Source organism: Uloborus diversus, unplaced genomic scaffold (genome assembly GCF_026930045.1).
Source record: "Uloborus diversus isolate 005 unplaced genomic scaffold, Udiv.v.3.1 scaffold_12, whole genome shotgun sequence".
In the NCBI taxonomy this organism is placed as follows: Eukaryota; Metazoa; Arthropoda; class Arachnida; order Araneae; family Uloboridae; genus Uloborus; species Uloborus diversus.
Window position 1 is genome coordinate 3,242,905 of NW_026557876.1, and position 19,325 is coordinate 3,262,229.

A 19,325-nucleotide genomic window follows, 5' to 3' on the forward strand; every position below is an offset into this window, starting at 1 on the left:
TTTCACTACTGTTCCGAAATATGCTTTTAATATACTTTTTTTTCTGAAAAAATTGTTTCGGATTGATTTATTTTTATTAATTTATTTTATTTTGGTTTTCAATTTCATTTAAAAATATAATTTTTATTGACGAAACACGTGTACAGAACTTTATCACCAGGAATTACTTTTAATTGTACTTCTTGTGGGAAAAATCCGCCAATGATCCTTCAATGTAGGTGGAGGGAATTCCCTCCTGTATTGAACGTGGCTTGAAGCCGGGTTGGATGCGTAAAACGGCCTTATTCCGCGAATTCGGGTTGATACCGGGTTGAATCCAGCTACATAAACAGGGCCCTGGAGTCAGAGCAGAGACAATTTCCAGTTAGGATTTGTGTTTGCAGAAAGCTTTTCGTTTTATCTAAATCTGCTGTGCAGTGCTGGAAAAAGGCAACCAATGATTATTTCTCTTGTGCTCCTTGCAGGCACTAGACATTGAACCAAAGAACCCCAAGGCTCTTTACAGGAGAGGTCAGGCGTTCCATGGGGTCAGTGACTACGAGAGGAGTTTAGTAAGTACATTTTCTATTCCACCATCCCTAACTGCATACATTCCCAAATTTCAACACCTTCCCCCGAATTAAATATCTCCGGAATTTTTCGTAGAACTGCAGGGTTCGTACGCTCCTTCAAAACTCCTTCATTTATGAAATTTTTTTGAAACTCCTTCATTTTGGTTTGAACTCCTTCAAAACTCCTTCTTTTTTAGTTCAAGGCTGCGTAATCTTCCTCTATGACAGTAACTTAAAATACTTAGATTGACGACTAACTTCGTCACAAAAGAAATTTTAATGTAGTAATTTCCTGCATTTTTTTTTTTGGATTTACAAATGGATCATAGTTAATTCATAAAAGTTGAAAGTGAGAATTTAAATAGAAGACTAAGACATTTCATAAGTGAAGTAAAACTTGCTGAAATGGTGGTTGGCTATTTTTTCCAGTTTTATGATTATTGTTTTTCCCTCCACCGCACTCTCAGCAGCAAAAGTCAGGTTGTCTAATCATTATTTAAATCTTTAAAAATACATAAGTAAATGTACTACATTAGGTGATTGCGTTAAAAAAATTGTTAAGTTTGTTAAGTTAATTGCAGTTACGATATTGTAAAAAGGGTCATCCACGAGTGATGTCATGCTTCGAGGAGGAGAGGGGCTCATGAAATTGTGACAAGGGGAAAAGAGAGGGTGACACAAAGTGACATCACATCACTCAGTTATTGTAGCAATATGTTTAAAAAATATGTGACAAGAGGAGGAGTTTGGGGGTGAAGTGTGACACTTTGTGATAAAGGGTGCAGATGATCAAATATATTGAAAAAAAGTGTGACATCATTTAATGACACTCCATTAGTACTCCTTCAAAATCTCATTTTACTCCTTCAAAACTCCTCCAAAACTCCTTCATTTTATTTCCGAAATTGAGTACGAACCCTGAACTGCGAAAGTTTTCAAAAAAACCCTTTTCCATTTTATTTTTCTCATTTTTAAAACGCCTAGTTCCTAAAAAAAATGCAGTAAAATGCCCCTGATCTCTCTCTGAGCTTCCCAAAATTTTACCCGCTGCAAATGAAAGAAACTTCTGCCTCTTTTTAATCCATTTTTAAAAAGTAGAGATAGTAATTTCAGTTGCCGAATTTCTGGTACTAAAGAGGCTCGATTTAAGAAATCCCTTGGTATATCTTAAATTTCTTACACCAAACTTTTGGTTACTAGCTTTGTTCATTCAAGTCTCTAATCTCCATAGCAGCTATTATGCCTGCTAACAAAACAATTCCATCCATCTGTGTGTTTTACTTATGCAGGATTCGCCAAAACGGGCCCCGAAAAAACGTAGCCCGACTTTTTCGGGTGAGCCCACTTATAACTATAATCGATGAATACCAAGTCCAGAATCCCCTTCCTTTCTGTACGTACGTCAATTCACGATAACTCGAATCAAAAGGGACCGACGAAAAACTTCGACTTACCGCTAGTTTTGGTTCTCGACATTTTAATAACCGTGGAAACAAGCAAATTAAAAACCATCGAGCATTTCAATTAACATGTACGCATAACTGACAAAATTACAGAACTTAAAGCACAATATGTGCAGTTAAATAAAAAATATTGAGAGAAAAAATCAAAAGCGTTGTTTTGATCTCGATACTGCATGAACCACTGGAATAGAGCCGATTCTGCTTGAGGAAAGGTGCACATCTTCATTCGTTTCCAATTCGGATTCGTAGGTTTTACCGCTTTAGAATTTTACATTTCTCTTTTAGTATCACATGGGCAGAGTACTTGCTTAGACATCTTTAATAGTAAAGAAAACTCACTCTGTCTCAGGAACTTATTACAGTCGACGCTCATTATAACGACCAGTGGTAAAAGTCCCAACTTTGTTCCTATGAACTCAACGTTAATTTGCTTTCGTTATAACGACTGTTTTGTATCGTCTAATCCAATACAACGACCGAATTCACGGACGCTATTTCTGGTGTTCTTTCCAATAAAACAAGTTTGTAGCTTGAAATGACCTTGATTATTGTTTACGGACATCTGCCTGAAGTTTTCAATGTCAAATACAACTTTGAGAGGGGGTGGGGGGCGGGGGATTACCATTCTAGCACAGAAAAATAATGGGAGAAAAAATCGAGAAATTTCCAGATTCCTAAGAAAAGGGAGTTGACAGACGTGTTGGTAGTTTGGTGTTTGAATCTAGTGGTTTTTAAGATTTGGGGTTCTCGAGGGACTTTTAAATGTTTCTTAGAAAAGCAAAGAAAAAAACACAATTTATCACCTATATCTGAAACGGAAAATAATGTTTTGCAAAAATCACGTCTGCTAAAGAGGCAAACGTCTGTTTTATCTTCAGAAAGTGTAGTGGTAGCAGATTTGTAAGTGTGTAACATTTTCCTCCCTATATTTTCTACTTTAAAAGTTCTTTAATATCCTGTCATAGTATTTTGCACACGATTTTTCTAAAAAACCTATGATAAAAATAATTTGGGCATTTAACTGGAATGTTTGAAAAAGTACCTTTTTTTATGGAACAACGGGGCATGCATGATGACTGTGTTTATTTTTTAAAATTATACCTCTTATAACGACCACTCGTTATAAAGACCTTTTTATCTAGGACGGATATTGTCGTTATATCGAGCGTCGACTGCATAAACAAATGATTGAACTAAAGAATGTAGGGGAACGCATCTCAACTTAGGTCAGCCATTCAATTAAAGGTCTAGACAACTTGGCAGCTTAAAAGCAAATTCGTAGTCCAGCAACATGTCAAAGTGTAAACAGTAGAGTACAACAAAAGAAAACAAGCTATACTCATTTTTGCACCTGTAACTCCTTTACCGCACATCGGCTCAACAGGTGCTCTTCTTGCCTCAGAGGTCTATTGTGCAGGAACTGCAAGTGAAGGTGAATCAATTTTTCTCTCATAGTCACTTGTTCCTTTCTTTTTTTGTACGTTCTTTCGAGATAAATCTCGAGTCATGTTTGAAAAAACTTCGAGTTAAAGGAAGTTAACTTTGAGATATTGAGAATAATTTGCATGGAATTAAAGAGGAATGGGTCGGGACTAGATAAAAACTTCGAGTTATAGCAATATTCGAGTTATTGTGAATTGACTGTATATATAAATATCTCTCAATTCAATTCTAAAGACTCTGAAAAATACGAGCTGACATCAGACATATTTTGACTCCATACGTTCTATCTTTTTGACTGTTTGATTTCAACTTTCGAGGACATTCATTTCTTGAGTTATGCGACATACGTACACACATATGCACATACATACATACAGACAGACGTCACAAGAAACCTCATTATTTTTTTCTCGGGAATCGTCAAAATGGTTATTTCGGGTGTCTATATTTTCTTAGGCACTTATCCACGTGTGGTCGAGTCGAAAAAAAACTCAACATTCATTCGGTGTGAGCAAAATGGAAATGAAGGTCGATTTGAGTGAAAAATTTTTGCGAATACAATACTTCCTTTTTTGTAAAAGGACAACAAAGATATTTATATGTACTGTCAATTCTCGATAACTCAAAGTCCGATAACTCGAATATTGCTATAACTCCAAGTTTTCGTCAAGTCCCGACCCATTCCTCTTTAATTCCATGCTAATTATTTTCAATATCTCACAGTTAACTTCCTTTAACTGTAAGTTTTTTCAAACATGACTCGAGATTTATTTTGAAAGAAGGTACAAAAAAAGAAAGAAACTAGTGACTATAAGAGAAAAATTGATTCACCTTCACTTGCAGTTCCTGCACAATAGACCTCTGAGGTAAGAAGAGCACCTGTTGAGCCGATGTGCGATAAAGGAGTTACATGTGCAAAAATGAGTGCAGCTTGTTTTCTTTTGTTGTACTGTACTGTTTAAACTTCGACATGTTACTGTACTAGGAATTTGCTTTTAAGCTGTCAAGTTGTCTAGTCCTTTATTCAAAGGTTGACCTAAGTTGAGATGCGTTCCCCTACATTCTTTAGTTCAATCATTTGCTGATAAGTTCCTGAGACAGAGTGAATTTTCTTTACTATTAAAGATGCCTGAGCAAGTACTCTGCCCATAAAGATAAACTTCTAAACCGGTAGAACCCACGAATCCGAATTGGAAACGAATGAAGATGTGCACCTTTCCTGAAGCAGAATCGGCTCTATTCGAGTGGTTCCGGCAGTATCGAAAGCAAAACCACTCTTTTGTTTTTTACTTTCTTCTATATCTAATATATAGAAGAAAGTATTGGATTCGTGCAAATTTTCGAATTTCGAATTTTGACGGATTCGAACGTTTTGAGGTGTGCTGAGTCCATTTCGACCATTTTTGGAAAATGTCTGTCTGTCTGTGTGTGTGTGTGTATGTATGTGTGTGTGTATGTATGTGTGTGTGTATGTATGTGTGTCACGTCTGTGTGTGACCAGTTTCTTGTGGCCGCTCTACAACAAAAACTACCGCATGAAATCGAACGAAATTTAGTACACATATGTGCCCCTATGTGAACTTGTGCCCATTAGTTTTTGGCGCGAATTCCTCCAAGGGGGGTGGAGCAATGGGGCGTTTTTCGAGTTACGCGTGCTTGCTATTCCTCAGGAAGTTACGGGCGGAATCAAAGAAAATTTGGTCCATATGTTGGTATTAACAGGAACAAGTGCTGATTCAATTTTGGTGTCAATAACTCAAAGGGGGGGTTGAGCTATAGAACGTTTTTTGTCGTCAATTGTGACTGCTGTATCTCAAGAAATAATGAACGGAGTGAAAGAAAAATTTATCGGCAAGTAGCCCTTAGTGGGTATAAGAACTGATTTTATTTTTGTGTCAACAGCTAAAAAGGGGGTAGCGCAATCGCCCGTTCTTTTTTTCCATTTTGAGTGCCCTATCTCAAGAAGTAATGCTACGTTCTGGTTGAAATTTGGAATATATGTGAATCCATACGTAAACAGGCTTTGGTTCTATTTTGACGCCGATCGCTCCAAGAGGTGTTGATTTTTTTTTTTTTTTTTTTTGCGAATAAAAATATTTTTATTAATGCAACAATAAGAAAGATAAATCGCAATAGATTGTCGTCTGCGTATTTCTTGTGATTTTAATTGTATGGAAATGATCGGAAATATTATCTCAATGATTTAAAATTTTTAACTGTTGCCATTTTATGTTTGTTAACAAATAAAATATTTGTAATTCATTCAAGCAAGGCTTTTAAAGTAACTTTCAATTTTCGCTCTTTGTTTTGTTTTTACAATAATTCAGACATTGGGATGGTCGTCAAGTTTTTGCATGTGTAATTTTGTTTCTGTTAGGAATATTGCTTCCTCGTCAAGCATGGGGAGGGATCAGAAAAAGGAAAAATATAGAAGAAAGTTTCGTGATGGCCACAACATACTAGTTTTTTCTCTCGATATTTTTGATTAAACTGCGCATATTGTGCTTTAAATTCTGTAATTTTGTTGGTTATGTGTACATGTTAATTGAAATACTCGATGGTTTTTAATATTAAAATGCCGAGAACCGAAACTAGCGGTAAGTTGAAGTTTTTCGTTGGCCCCCTTTAGATTCGAGTTATCGCGAATTGACTGTATTTAGAACACTTGTTATGTGTTCGAAGGAAATATAACTGGTGAACTACCTTTTAATTCATAAAAAATCAATTTTGCCATTTTTTTCTAAATTTTCTAGAAAAAAATCTTTATCTTTTCACTACAGTGGCCGCCGCTTCTATGAATCGCGCTTGTCCTAAAAAGTTTCAATTCCATAAAGCGGCTGATTCAATGAAGCTGGATTTTGTTCTGTTTTGGATAATTTGATTTGTTAAAGCGGTGGATTCAAGCGACACTAGAACGCCGAGAGGTGTCGAAATTTTAAAAGTTATGCAAAACCTGAAATTTGCACGGAATCCATACGAATTTTCATGACTTTTATTTAATACAGTAGAAGACCGTTATAACGCCGACCTATATAACACAATTCTCTATAAACCGCACGACTTTTTAGAAGTAAACAATAGGTTTTAAAGTTCAAAAAATCCCCCTGTTTTGCTTTGCAAACATAAAAATTGTTTGGTAAATTAAATTTTGAAACAGTTTTTCATCTTTCCATCTCAATTCAAAGCTTTTAAATTGAAAATTAGTGTTCACAGTAAAATGAAAATACCAGCAGATGGCTCTTGAAAATGCAGCTGTTATGCAAACCATGAAGCTGGCAGAAGTACAAGATAATTCACTTTCTTTTGATTGTGAAACGTATTTATTTGGAAGTGATTAATTGTATAATTAGTGCTTTTATGCTCATTGCAGATAAAACTCATTCTGAAGTGCTAATATATAGATGTATTCTGAGTATTAGTTTCAAAATTTGTGAAATGATCTATTGGGTGAGTGCAAAAGTTCGTGCGGAGTTGCAATAGATGGCGTTAGAACGGGCATAACGTATTGTCATTAATGCCACTATCTACGTAAGTCAGATCATTGGAAAGGTGACATGTGCAGCTTTCATTCCAATCAAAATAATTTGTGCAGATACAAACTGCTTCGAGAAAGATTACTTTTAAAATGAGTGTTGATAAAGTGCATTTACGGCATGTTATGCTTTACGAGTTTCGGAAGGGAATAAATGTTGCAGCAGCCGTAAGACGTTTATCAAGATAAAGCACCAGCTAAACGAACTGTGGAAAAATGGTTTGCAAAATTTCGTTGCGGAGATTTTAAGCTGGAAGACGAGCCACGCTCAGGTCGACCTTCTGACATTGATGACGACGTTTTGCGTTCTATAGTTCAGAATACTCCGCGAATTTCAACAGAGGAAGTTGATACAGCACTTAACGTTGACCGATCAACCGTTTTTCGGCGTTAAAAAAATTCGGATTTGATTTAAATCTCGATATATGGGTTCACCATTTGTTGACCGAGAGTAACAAAATCCATCGAATTTCTGCTGCCGTATCTTTACTCGGGTGGCTCAAAAACGAGCCGTTTTTGGATCGATCAGTGACAGGCGATGAAAAATGGGTCCTGCACAACAACGTTCAGCGCAAACGCACATGGAAACAGGCAGGTGAACATGGTGACGCAATGGCAAAGGCCAGTTTGCACCCGATGAAGGTGATGCTCTGTGTTTGGTGGGATTGCAAGGGTATAATTTATTTTGAGTTTCTCCTCGCCGGCCAAACGATTGATTCGGACAAGTACTGTCGTCAATTAACTAATCTGAACCGTGAAATCAAACAGAAACGTCCGAGTTTGTCGAATCGCAAAGGCGTAGTCTTTCATCAAGATAACGCTAGACCACACGTTTCAAGACAGACGCTGCGCAAACTGAACAGCCTGAAATGGGATGCCCTAACTCATCCACCGTATTCTCCTGATATCGCACCATCGGATTATCACTCATTCCGGTCATCGCAAAATCATTTAAATGGGAAAAAAACTTGACTCTTTGAGTGCCTTACAAAACGTCGTGTCTTCGTTCTTCGAATCTATACCACGCAGTTTTTATGATCGGGTCATCCGTATGCTGCCAGAACGTTGGAAGAAGATTATAGACGACGATGGAGAATATATCATTGATTGAATAAAGAGTTCTGCTTGCCTAATCACTGTATGACTTTCGTTCACAAACTCCGCACGAACTTTTGCACTCACCCGATATATAATGCAAAAACCTGTATAACGCAAAAGCTCTGATCCCAAGGTGTGCGTTATAATGGTCTTCTACTGTGTGTAAGGAAAACTCACGCACAAAGTTATGAGAAATTAGCTTTTTAAAAACTGATTTTATGGGGGAATTTACCTAGAACGCCGGAGTGGTGTCAATTGGACACTGCAATAGTTTTATCTCCAATATACTGAATTTATTTTTTTTAGCAGCAGCTCCATCATTAGCGCCAGAGTATTGAAGGACACCGACGCCTGTGAGCAAACACCTGCTTATCACGTGATAGTTTCTGATGCCACATCTGATGATATATACAGTGGGCGCCGCTTAACGTGATCACTTTGGGACAAATACAATTTGATAACAATAACCGACTGATAACAGTAACCGAAAAGAATCCAGGAGACACAAAATAATGATTTTTTCCGGATTAAGGTGCATTTATTTTGGCTACCTCCAATTAAAATCACCGTGACTCAACTGAACGCACTTTCAAATTATAAATTATTAAATTAGCAGAATGGGAATATCTGAATTATAAAAAGTTGAAGCTAAATTATGCAATTTTTAATCACATGGTAATAGGTGAAGTAAGATATGACCGTTTTCCCTGACATTCGTAAACCAGTTTCGAAGCACATTCAGCTTTTCTATCTTTTCCGGCATGGTTTTGCTTGTTGTTTAAATTTTAATTTAACTTCGCTTTGTTTTAAATCTCTACACAATTCTTTAATAGTTTACAAAGTGATGGCAACAATGGAGGTCCTACATCAATGCCATGTCCAGCAACTGAATTTTTTTTAGGTGCAAAAGAAAGTTTTCTTAAGGGGAGTCTGTGGACACTGGGGGCGAACTTTCTGTAGCTTCATTCCTAGAAAAATTTTAAACTGCTATTGAAAACTACAAAATGTTTCACAGAAAGTTAGTCTCGTCAGGGTATATATAGTACAGTAGGTGCCGCTTAATATGATCACGGTTAATGTGATCAGAATCACAAAGTCCAGAGACACTTGTATGCTAGCACGTGTTAAAAAAGTCGGACATTGTAATCGGTGCCTTCGTTTATTGTTATCGCTTTCTCACAAACTTTCAAACTGTTTTCAAATTTGCATGGTTGCAGGTGGTAAGCTCCTCCCATTTACAATTAACGTAGATTCCGGAAGGAAGAGCGTCATGGTTTAACTGTCAGGGAGAAAGTCAACATTTTAAAACGCTTCGGCAATTTACCCATGCTAAGTCAAAGAAATGATGCAGCAGAGCTAAAAATTTACATTACTTTGTGAGTTCCCTGAAGAATCGAGACGAGATTGAAAATAAAGCGATTAGCTGAATGAAAACTAAAGGGGTTACAGTACCTCAAAAATGACGAAACGATCAAAAAAAATTTTATTGCTTATTTCAAAACTAAAAACTATTCTTAACTCGGGGGAAAAAGTTTCATTGCTTTAGTTCAAATATTTTAAAAGTTATGAGTGGTTTTAGGCCATGCTCGCTGTGTGTTCTTATGCAAAAGAAAAACTTCAAACTGCTTTTTCTCGATGATAGTTTTTTTGTGTTTTCATGTCATTAGAATCCCTAAGGATTTTTTTCTATTAAAGATACAGCTTTAAAGTATAATACTTTTTGCAATTGAGATAACATGTTTGACAAAACTGTGCAGTGGATAAGCATTTTATAAATGACTCTAACGTTTAGAGCAGGTTAAACCTTTAAAAACCATTTTTTTTTTTTTTAAAACTTTGATTTTTTACATAATTAATCACAGAAAATTTTCGAATGAACTCATAAGCAAATGAATGCACAGATTTTTAGAGATGATTATAGTGATCGTTTTGCAAAAAAGGGTTTTTAAATGAGTGCAAAAATAAAAAAGCCTTAGAAGGGATTTTAAAAAGTTGAAATTTTCCTCAATTTTTTGAATTTTCAAAAAAAGTGGGCAATGTTTTTAAATTTTGAAAATAAATTGTTGATTACGAAATAAGTATGCATGTTATGGTTTCAAAGAAAGATAAAATTTATATAAATTAAAAGAAATTGCTTGAAAGGTGCTGTGACCCCTTAAACAAGTGAATCTGCTTTGAAACTGTGGTCTGCAAATGTCGGGGAAAAGGATGTGCGAGTAAACGGTCATATTTTATATCACCGACTAGTGGTACCTGCACGGCTTTGCCCGTAGTAGAAAAATTAAAAGGTCTTTTGGTTCGCCTGTGCATTTATAAATAATGCATGGCGAATTTTCTCGCCAATTGGCTTGTGCCCATGTTACGGTTCCACGTTATGATAATCTCGTAATTTACTCCTCCATCTTATGATAATTTTGCTTGGGAAAATGTTCTTAAAATTGGTATTGAAAAAGAACCGCGTCGAATTTTCGAAAAACCGCTTCGAGGTGCACACCTTCATGCTACAAACTAACTCTGTGCCAAATTTCATGAAAATCGGCCGAACGGTCTAGGCACTATGCGCGTCACAGAGATCTTGACAGAGAGACTTTCAGCTTTATTATTAGTAAAGATTACCATGTGTTTAAAAATTGCATATTTTAGTTTTCCCTTTTATGATTAAGATATTTGCATTCTGCTAATTTAGTAATTTATAATTTAAGCTTAGGCATGGTAATTTTAATTTATGGTTGCAAAAATAAATGCTTCCCAATTGAAAAGAAAACGACTTTTGTGTCTCCTGGATTCCTTTCGGTTGTTGTTATCAAATTGTATTTGTCCCAGAGTGATCACATTAAGCGGCGCCTACTGTATTTGATGCTCATGTGATGTGATTTATCAATTGCACAGGACTTTTGGATTTTATTTTTTGCTGAGATAGTTGATGCTGTTATAAAAATTCAAAGTTACTTATCTGTTTCAAATCAGAGTAAAAAACTTTCTGTATAAATCTTTTTATTTAACATGAACACCACTTGCTTCTTGCAAGATAAAAGGCAACTGAATACATGGTGAAAATCAAAACATGTTGCTGAAAAACCCAACAGTTATAAATGCAGTTACATGTGTGCCAACACCTGATTGGTCAACAGCCAAAAGCTAATTTAAATATTCAATGGACCAATCACATGTTGGCTGAGTTAAGGTGCTGAAAAATTAATTTTATATTGATACTTAATCTAATTTTATGTTAATTTTAATAGGTAATTAAATATGTATTTTATTTAATTAATTTATTTATTTTTCAACATGAAAGAATACTCTACAGATGCGCTTGCATATGTGTTGGAAGCTCTCTGGATTATTTAGGATGCTTTTTATTCGAGTGTTTTATATTATTATAGTTCGAAAATTTAAAAATGTCTCTCAAAAAAGGCAACATGCGCAGTGAATATATCAATAATTCGCAGGAAAAAAGAAAAGAAATGAACATGAATTTCAAAATAACAGCCCACCAAAGCACAAAAAATGTCAGGTAAAAAAATTGTAATGGAAATGCGGTGACCAAAATATGTTTCTGCTGTAAAAGAGTAGCATGTGGAAAGTACACCAAACGTATAAATTATGTCTGTGTTTAATGTACATGATGTGGGTAAGTTTTTCTGGAAAACAATCTTCATAATTATTTTTTTCCCTATAGATACAATAATTCGTCCGTCAATAAGCTGGACGGCGTTTTATTATTTTATTACCATTCACAAATTAAAATGAAATTTGCTTTTATTTTGTTCGAATATCTCGCTTAGTTTCGACCAGTGTCGAAATGACACCAGTTGGCGTTCTAGGGGAAGAAAACGTTCTAGTGTTACTAATTCAATTAACCGGCGTCCACTGTATCTCAGAACCTTTGAAATTTTGTATTTCCAGCCTTAACTGCGTTATAAATGGTTTTTTTTGTTGCAAAATTATGTAGCCCACTCAAGGTTCCTATGACACTTTCTTTCAGGGTTGCCAGCCGGATTTCAAGGGACAGTCCCGTATTTTGAAAAATTGTCCCGTGTCCCGGGGAACTTCCATACGGGACGGGTAAAATCCCGTATTCTAGTTAATAACAATATTTTACCAAACGAGACATTATTTTACGGGAAAAACTGAAGCAAAACAAAAAATTTGAAATAAAGAGCAATAAGAAAATTTTGTGGCTGCAAACGCAAAAATTATTTTCGTTTTTAATTCGGTTTTTATTTTGGCGGCAGATCATGAGTATCCGATTGATTGCTTCCTCTTTGCTTGTTAACTACATGGCGCAGTGTAGCCCTCAAGGGATCCTGCACCATTAAATCTAAATGAACCAACCAACTAATGTTGGAAATATATCGTGCGCATGCGTCATCAATAGCAATGAAAACGATTTTAATACATGCTCTGACTGGCGAAATTTTGAATTTTAACGCTTTGTAACGATTGAATTTTTCAGATTTATCATAAAGAGTATTCTCTGTCGGAAAGCACCCCTTAAAAATGCACCACATCCAGTAATTGCCCCAAACCTCTACCCCCCCCCCATTTCACTTCTAGAAGCCCGTCCCTTAGTTACTGTTCTTGAATCTGGCAACCCTGCTCTCTTTGCACAAGATCTTTCTTTTCGTCGCTGCATCCGTGGTAATCTATTTCCGTCTCTTGCAGGCAGATTTGCAAGAAGCCCTGAGGCTGGCACCCAATGACCGATGTGAGTGCAATATTTCTTCTTCCAGTTGAATTTTTTTTGCGAGTTATTTAATTTTTTTCCTTCGAGGACTGATTACATCAGGGATGCACAACCCGTGGCCTGCATAGCTTGATGAATCAGCCCATGGGTCTTTGAAAAAGTTGAAAAAAAAGTTTTCAATTTCTTTTAAACTAACTTGCTATTTACAGTAGAATACCTTTATAACGCCGACCTATATAACGCAATTCTCTATAAACCGCACAGCTTTTCAGAAGTAAACAATAGGATTTTAAGTTTACAAAATCCCTTTGTTTTGCCTTGCTAACATAAAAATGGTTAGGAAATTTAAATTTTGAAACAGTTTTTCATCTTTCCAGCTTAATTCAAAGCTTTTAAATGAAAATTAATATTCACAGTAAAGAGAAAATCTCAGATGGCTCTTGAAAATGCAGCTGCTAGGCAAACCATGAAGCTAGCAGACGTGCAGGATTTTGATTGTGAAACATATTTATTTGTGAATGATTAGTTGTAATATTAGTGCTTTAATACTCATTGCAGATAAAACTCATTCTGAAGCGCTAGTGTATAGATATATTCTGAATATTAGTTTCAAAATTTGTGAAATGACCTATATAACGCAAAAACCTGTATAACGCAAAAGCTCTCATCTCAAGGTGTGCGTTATAATGGTCTTCTACTGTATCATATACAATTTTACTAATTCAAGCAGGGGTGTGCACAGAAATTTTGGGGCCTATCACATATAACTTTTTTGGACCCCCCCCCCTCCATTATGTTTACCTCTATTTCATTCCAGTTAAAAAAAGTATTGGGTCCCCTTTAGGCTCAGGCCAACAAGTGTTCCCCCCCCCCCCCCCCGATTTCAAGTTTAAATGCTGGTCGATTTTACCGCCATTTTTGGGTACCCTGTTTACCAAAATTGGATTAGCCAAGTTGGTTCATTCACCAGAATCATTTAATAGAGATGGTTCCTTAACGAAAATGGAGCTCTGTGTAAAACGAAATTTAGTCATGAAATTGAAAGCTGTGCCGATTACTGCAAACGTATGAATACAACACATTATTCAACTGCATGTGAGAAATGAGGCTTAGATAAATTCGGTACATTCCGAGCATAGACTAATAATAAGAGTAGACCAAGCTTTCCCAGACTTGCTGATGAAAAAATTGGTTCATGGATACATCATGTGACTGGTGGGAGGCTTGGCGAACACTTTGGCAGCATGGTTGCTAGATAACTGCATTATCTCTAGTTTGGCACTCGACATGTATTTTAAGACGTAATGTGTTTTCATTATAATTTTTTTTTTCCAGGTGCAGAGATGATTGAACTGTTTTTCTTTTAGTTATGCATTATTTTGACATTAGTAATTAGTTTTTGATCACAGTTTTCAGTAACTTTTATTTCATTCAGAACTGCTACGTCAGCGTTGGCGTAAACGTTTTGCGTTAACTCAAGAACGTACTAATCGGTATCTTAAATTGAAATTGTAGGTAAAAATCTTACTGTTTGTCGATTCTTTTCGGGCGCTTGCATCTTTAATTGCTTAGAGAGTTATTGAAATTGACTAAAGAAAATGCACACTACTATCTAAACGAAAAACTCACTATGTTAACAAAATATTTACAGCTTGGAATAACAGATTTACAAATCGAACTCCAGTCACATGGTTTGGTTTATGAGCACCAAAAGGGTTGCCATAGCTCGGTCTATTCTTATTATTAGTCTATGATTCCGATTGATTGTGCAGCAATCTATTAACATTTTCATCTGGTTCATCATTTCTCTGATTCTCACCTTAAAAGGAAAGAGTATAAAACTTACTGAGCTAAAATGCAAGAAGGTTTTTTTCCCTTAGCGCTCCCCCCCCCCCCTCCCTCTCTGGTTCTTGGCCGTCATCTCAAAAAATGTTGTGCACCCCTGATCTACACAGACTAAAACTGGCTTGCCATTGCAGTTCGGAAATACTAATAGATAACGAAATCCCTAGCTTTTTTTAAAAATTTTATCTGATGGCAAGGGCATCGAAAAATACATGGAATTTTTCAAAGAAAGTTAATGGATATAAAATTTATTTTTTTTTGGTTTTATTTTGGCTCAGGTTTTCTTGTATTAAGCAAAAAGTTTTTTTAAAAGAATGTACTGTTTTATGCAGTAAAAATGTATTGTATTAAATTTTGATGATGCTGCATTGGATGCAGTGTGCTTGAACAATGATATGGTCATGCCACTCCAACGGGGTAAGGGGCCATTCATTAATTACATAAGGGTCCCGAGGGGGAGGGGGTTGGAAAAATCTCTACATACCTTTACATGGGGAGGGGGAGGGGGATTCAAACCCTTGCTTACGTAATATTTTCCCAGTCAATATTTTACATTTGAAATCACACGGTCGATTGGTTTGACAGGGATTATATTTCGTTTGCATCCGGAAGATAAAAAACGTATTAGGTTGAGCTGTTTTTTATTTGTTTTACAAAGAATGAATAGTGTAAAATATAATAGTTGCACTGTGTATGACATGTTTTATTTTTATTTGGTATTGCATCATATACAAAAACGAAAAATGTCAAAGACATTCAGTCAAGATTCTAACTTTTTAGTAAATATTTCTTCCAGGGTGTCAGTGATTTAAATCAATTGATTTAAACCAGTGATTTAAATCAATTGATTTAAACCAGTGATTTAAATCGTGATTTAAATCAATTGATTTTTTTTTTTTAAAATCATTGATTTAAATCATTTTTTTTTTAAATTCAATTCTAGAAAATGCATTTGAAAAATCTCAATTTTATTGTTTTTGAACCTTAGCTAGCATTAGAGCTCTTATTTCCCTCTTTAAAAAAACAATCCTACTGAACCCTCCCCCCCCCCAGATGGTGGAGGGTGCAGTTCAAATAACATATTTATATGCACAACTAGAGCTATATGTTTTGTCTATTACATGAAATGAAGAAAATAAAGGCAGCTGCAGTGCAGGTGTTAGGTAGACAGAATTGAAAGGTGGGTGTGAAGACATGATAGGATGTGTGTGGATATCTTTTTAAGTAAAAGAAAAAGCAAAAACAACCCATATGAATTTGCTATGCTCTGCACTAATAAGCTTAGGATCATTCCTTATCAGTTAATGAAATGGAATACAGTTCCAAAAAAAAGAGAGAGGTGGAGGGAATCCATTCCAGCGTGTGCGGCGCCTAATAGAAGGAAATAATAGCAGACAGCTTTTGAAGTAGAGACTAGAAAGGATTATTTTCAGCTCTGCTCCTGACAAACTTTTTTTTGTTCCTTGCTGGAGAAAAGCATTCTGCATTTTTGAAGTATGACTTCCTTTCCCATCCTTCACGTATACGTAAAGTGGACATATCTGTAGCAATTACTTTTTAACATTTGATGTCTGTTAAATATCACCATCCAGTTAAGGAACGCCATCTCAATAGATGACGAACATTCTTGGTAAAACATTTATTGATAACTGGTAAATGCTAAAGCGTTAAAAAGCAATTAAAATAGTAAACGCGAACATAACTATTCAACCAGCCGCTCAGCACGAGCATGGACAAGACACAAGTTAACGCACAAAGACGAACTGCTGCCGACACATCAATGGCGGCCGTTTTTCTGCCGCATTGCTGAGTGGAAGTGAAAGTTAGTATTTCTGGTGGAAGTGACAGTTCTTATTTCTTGGTGGAAGTGAAAGTTCGTTTTTCAGCAGAAAGTTCAAGTTTATATTGTTGGGTCCACCACAATTGGTTTACAATTTCCTCATTGGTGTTTGCTTAATCCGCTGTTTTTACCTTTTAAGCTGTTTGCTTATCTAGCTCTTGGCATCTGTCGAATGTCTTTTCATCCATAAGCTCATTACTTTTTGCATCGAAAAGGGCGTTCCTCGTAACGCCGAAACACGTGCCTTGCGCATTTTGACGTTATTTCTGATAACTTACGATGTTTGAACGAAAAGCCGAAAGGCTAAATTCCGTAAGTCAGTCAACAATGTTACATGCTCATACAAGCAGAGATAATACCACACAGTGGAAGATGCAGAATCAAATGTTAATGTGAAGAAATGAACATTGGAAACTTGTTTAAAATCTTACCAAAAATGTATTGGTCCATAGAAACTAAAATAAATAAACTAACAAAAATAAGTTTATAAGAATAAACCCTGGCCATAAGCGGAGGTGGAGTTCGCAACTCCACAAAACCTACCGGACCTAACACAAGAGGCTGACGAACACAAAAGAAAAGAGAGAGAGAACGATTGGAATCGTTCACTATTTATACTTGCCTCATTTGCATAGGATTGGGCATCAAAGGATGCCAACCTAAAACTGAAACTTTACACGTGCCGAAAGAGTTGAGAAGTTAATCTAATTTGAATAAAGTAAATTTTATATCACATTACATTAGGAATGAGAACACGGTTAAATATCGTTTACAGATGTCTATCAATTTCTTACTTTACTATTCAGCACAATGGTATTTATTTATCTTAGAGTTGAATTCCCATTTCTAGGGATGAAATAGTGGAGCTACTTTGAGCGTGTGTTTATTGAATCCTTTTTTTTTCCTTTTTCAGCTGTCCTCGCAGAGCTGGCTGCAGTGCGGGGAGAAATGCAAGCCTACAAAGCCAGGGAAAGGAAAGCGTATGCGAAATACTTCATGTGAAGTCGGATTCACCCCTCACCCCCCTTCACTCCTGTGGGGAGATTCTCCCGAGAGCACAATCGAGCATGGACTCTTTAGGGCCGGATTTCCGTCTGTTTGTGCAGATAAAGCAGAAACGTTCAATGTGGATGGGACCCCTTTTCTTGAACTCCCGGATGAAGTGAAGTCTCCCGAATTTTCATCGGGACAACGAAATTCCCCAAAAAGGGGATTCTTCGGCGATCTGGGTTTCGGAAAAAAAAATCCCTGTGCCGAAATGATCCCCATTGCAGAACCTTTTCGTACAGGAGTATGGAAAGGATACGTGTTCGATCGACGTGTTACTTTCCCTCTTTTTGAAACTTCTATCTCCTAAAAAATGCCACAAAACTATTCTATTTTTTTCTCTAAACAATCTTAATCTTTACTTGCTGCAAGGAATGTCTGTCATCGATTGTAAGGGATGAAAAATTAATGCCAATTTTTAAATTTTCTTGTTCAAGCCTAAATGTTATAGGTTTTTTTTTTTAATTCAAAAATGTAAAAACAGTAATTTCAGTTTCAAAAAATTAAGTCCTGTGGTATTAACAAAAACCAAATCTTAACAGATATAATATATTAATCTAGATTTATATTAATCTAAAAAATCCCTTTTACTCGTAACCTTTCGACGATAAATTAATTCATGTGCTAAGCCCCCTAATTTTAAGCATTCGTTTCCCCGATTTTAACGCTAGAATTGCAGCGATCTTTTTATAGCTAGAAATACGGTAAGGATCATTTTGACCCCTGAGAAGAAATCTGCACAGTTTTCCATGTAATGTTAAATGTTTTTAAAAATTAGTTTAAAATAAACATATTTGTAAAAAATGCAGGTTATTTTAAGAATATAGAGGTTTTCAGGGTACATAATAAAATATTTTAAAAAAAGTTGAAAATGCCCTTCAAAAAAAAAACCAGCGCTGTTTCAGTTGCATTTCAGAAGCTAGCCGCAGATGGTTCCTTTTATGTACAAATACACTATAAATGCTTCAGGTGCTTAAAATATGTTCTAAGAGACATTTTTGAGTTTCTGCTCTGTTTCAGCTTCAATAAATGTATTTGTAGTTCTTTTTTCTCAAAAGGGTCAAAAAGACACCTACCCACAATTTTAGTTGTAACCCTTTGGTTTGAGTCTAAAAGAATTACAATTTTCTTGAAAACTTTTTATTATTATGCAGCACGATTCTTTCAGAAAAGCCAAGTAAGAATTAATTACGGAAATACAGAGGAGTAGTTGGCAAAAAATGTTTGATTGGGGTCAAAGTGACCCCTCCTGTAATTCTAGTGTTAATCTTGGCGGCCATGGATGATGGCATTGGAGACTAAATGTCATCTCGCATTTTTTCAGTTCAGTCTCGTCAGCACTCTTTGTAACCCTTTCCCCCCTGACTGTTACTCTTTTTTCCCACTCTGAAATTTAATTAAAAACGAAGCATTTTACATACTTGCCAACTCTACTGTTTTTAACGGGAGGCTCCCGTTTTTTACTTCCATCTTCCGATTTCCCATTTTTTACGATTTTCTCCCGTTTTTGTAGTTTTTTCAGTCAATCATCAAAAAGTTTCACTTTCTTCTCAATAGATGGCGCCTTTTTCTAGTCTACCAATGTCAGGGAGTAAGCATTTTTCCAATCAACAACTGATTTAGTAAAAATTAATTTTTTGGAAGCTTTCCACATTGCATGTTCAGAAGAGCACGTGCTTTGCCGAAAATGGCAGCAGATTTCAATCCTTTTGCATCTTGAATATATTTCAATTATTCTGGAAGTTTGAAGTTATTTTAGCATGTGCTACCCTATACCTACTTATTATATATATTATTTTCATTATATATTGATTTTTTT

The 19,325-nt window shown here is 35.8% G+C and overlaps 1 protein-coding gene across 1 annotated transcript in view; it reads left to right on the top strand.

Annotated features, from left to right (window-relative positions):
• LOC129232399 (peptidyl-prolyl cis-trans isomerase D-like) overlaps window positions 1–17,881 on the top strand; it is a 104,849-nt gene extending 86,968 nt beyond the window's left edge. The window contains exons 9-11 of the mRNA XM_054866544.1: window positions 465–551; window positions 12,753–12,795; window positions 17,373–17,881. Of these exons, the coding sequence (XP_054722519.1) occupies window positions 465–551; window positions 12,753–12,795; window positions 17,373–17,461 (219 nt within the window). The 3' untranslated portion in view covers window positions 17,462–17,881. The remainder of the gene's footprint in view (window positions 1–464; window positions 552–12,752; window positions 12,796–17,372) is intronic.
• The last annotated feature ends 1,444 nt before the right edge of the window (window positions 17,882–19,325 follow it).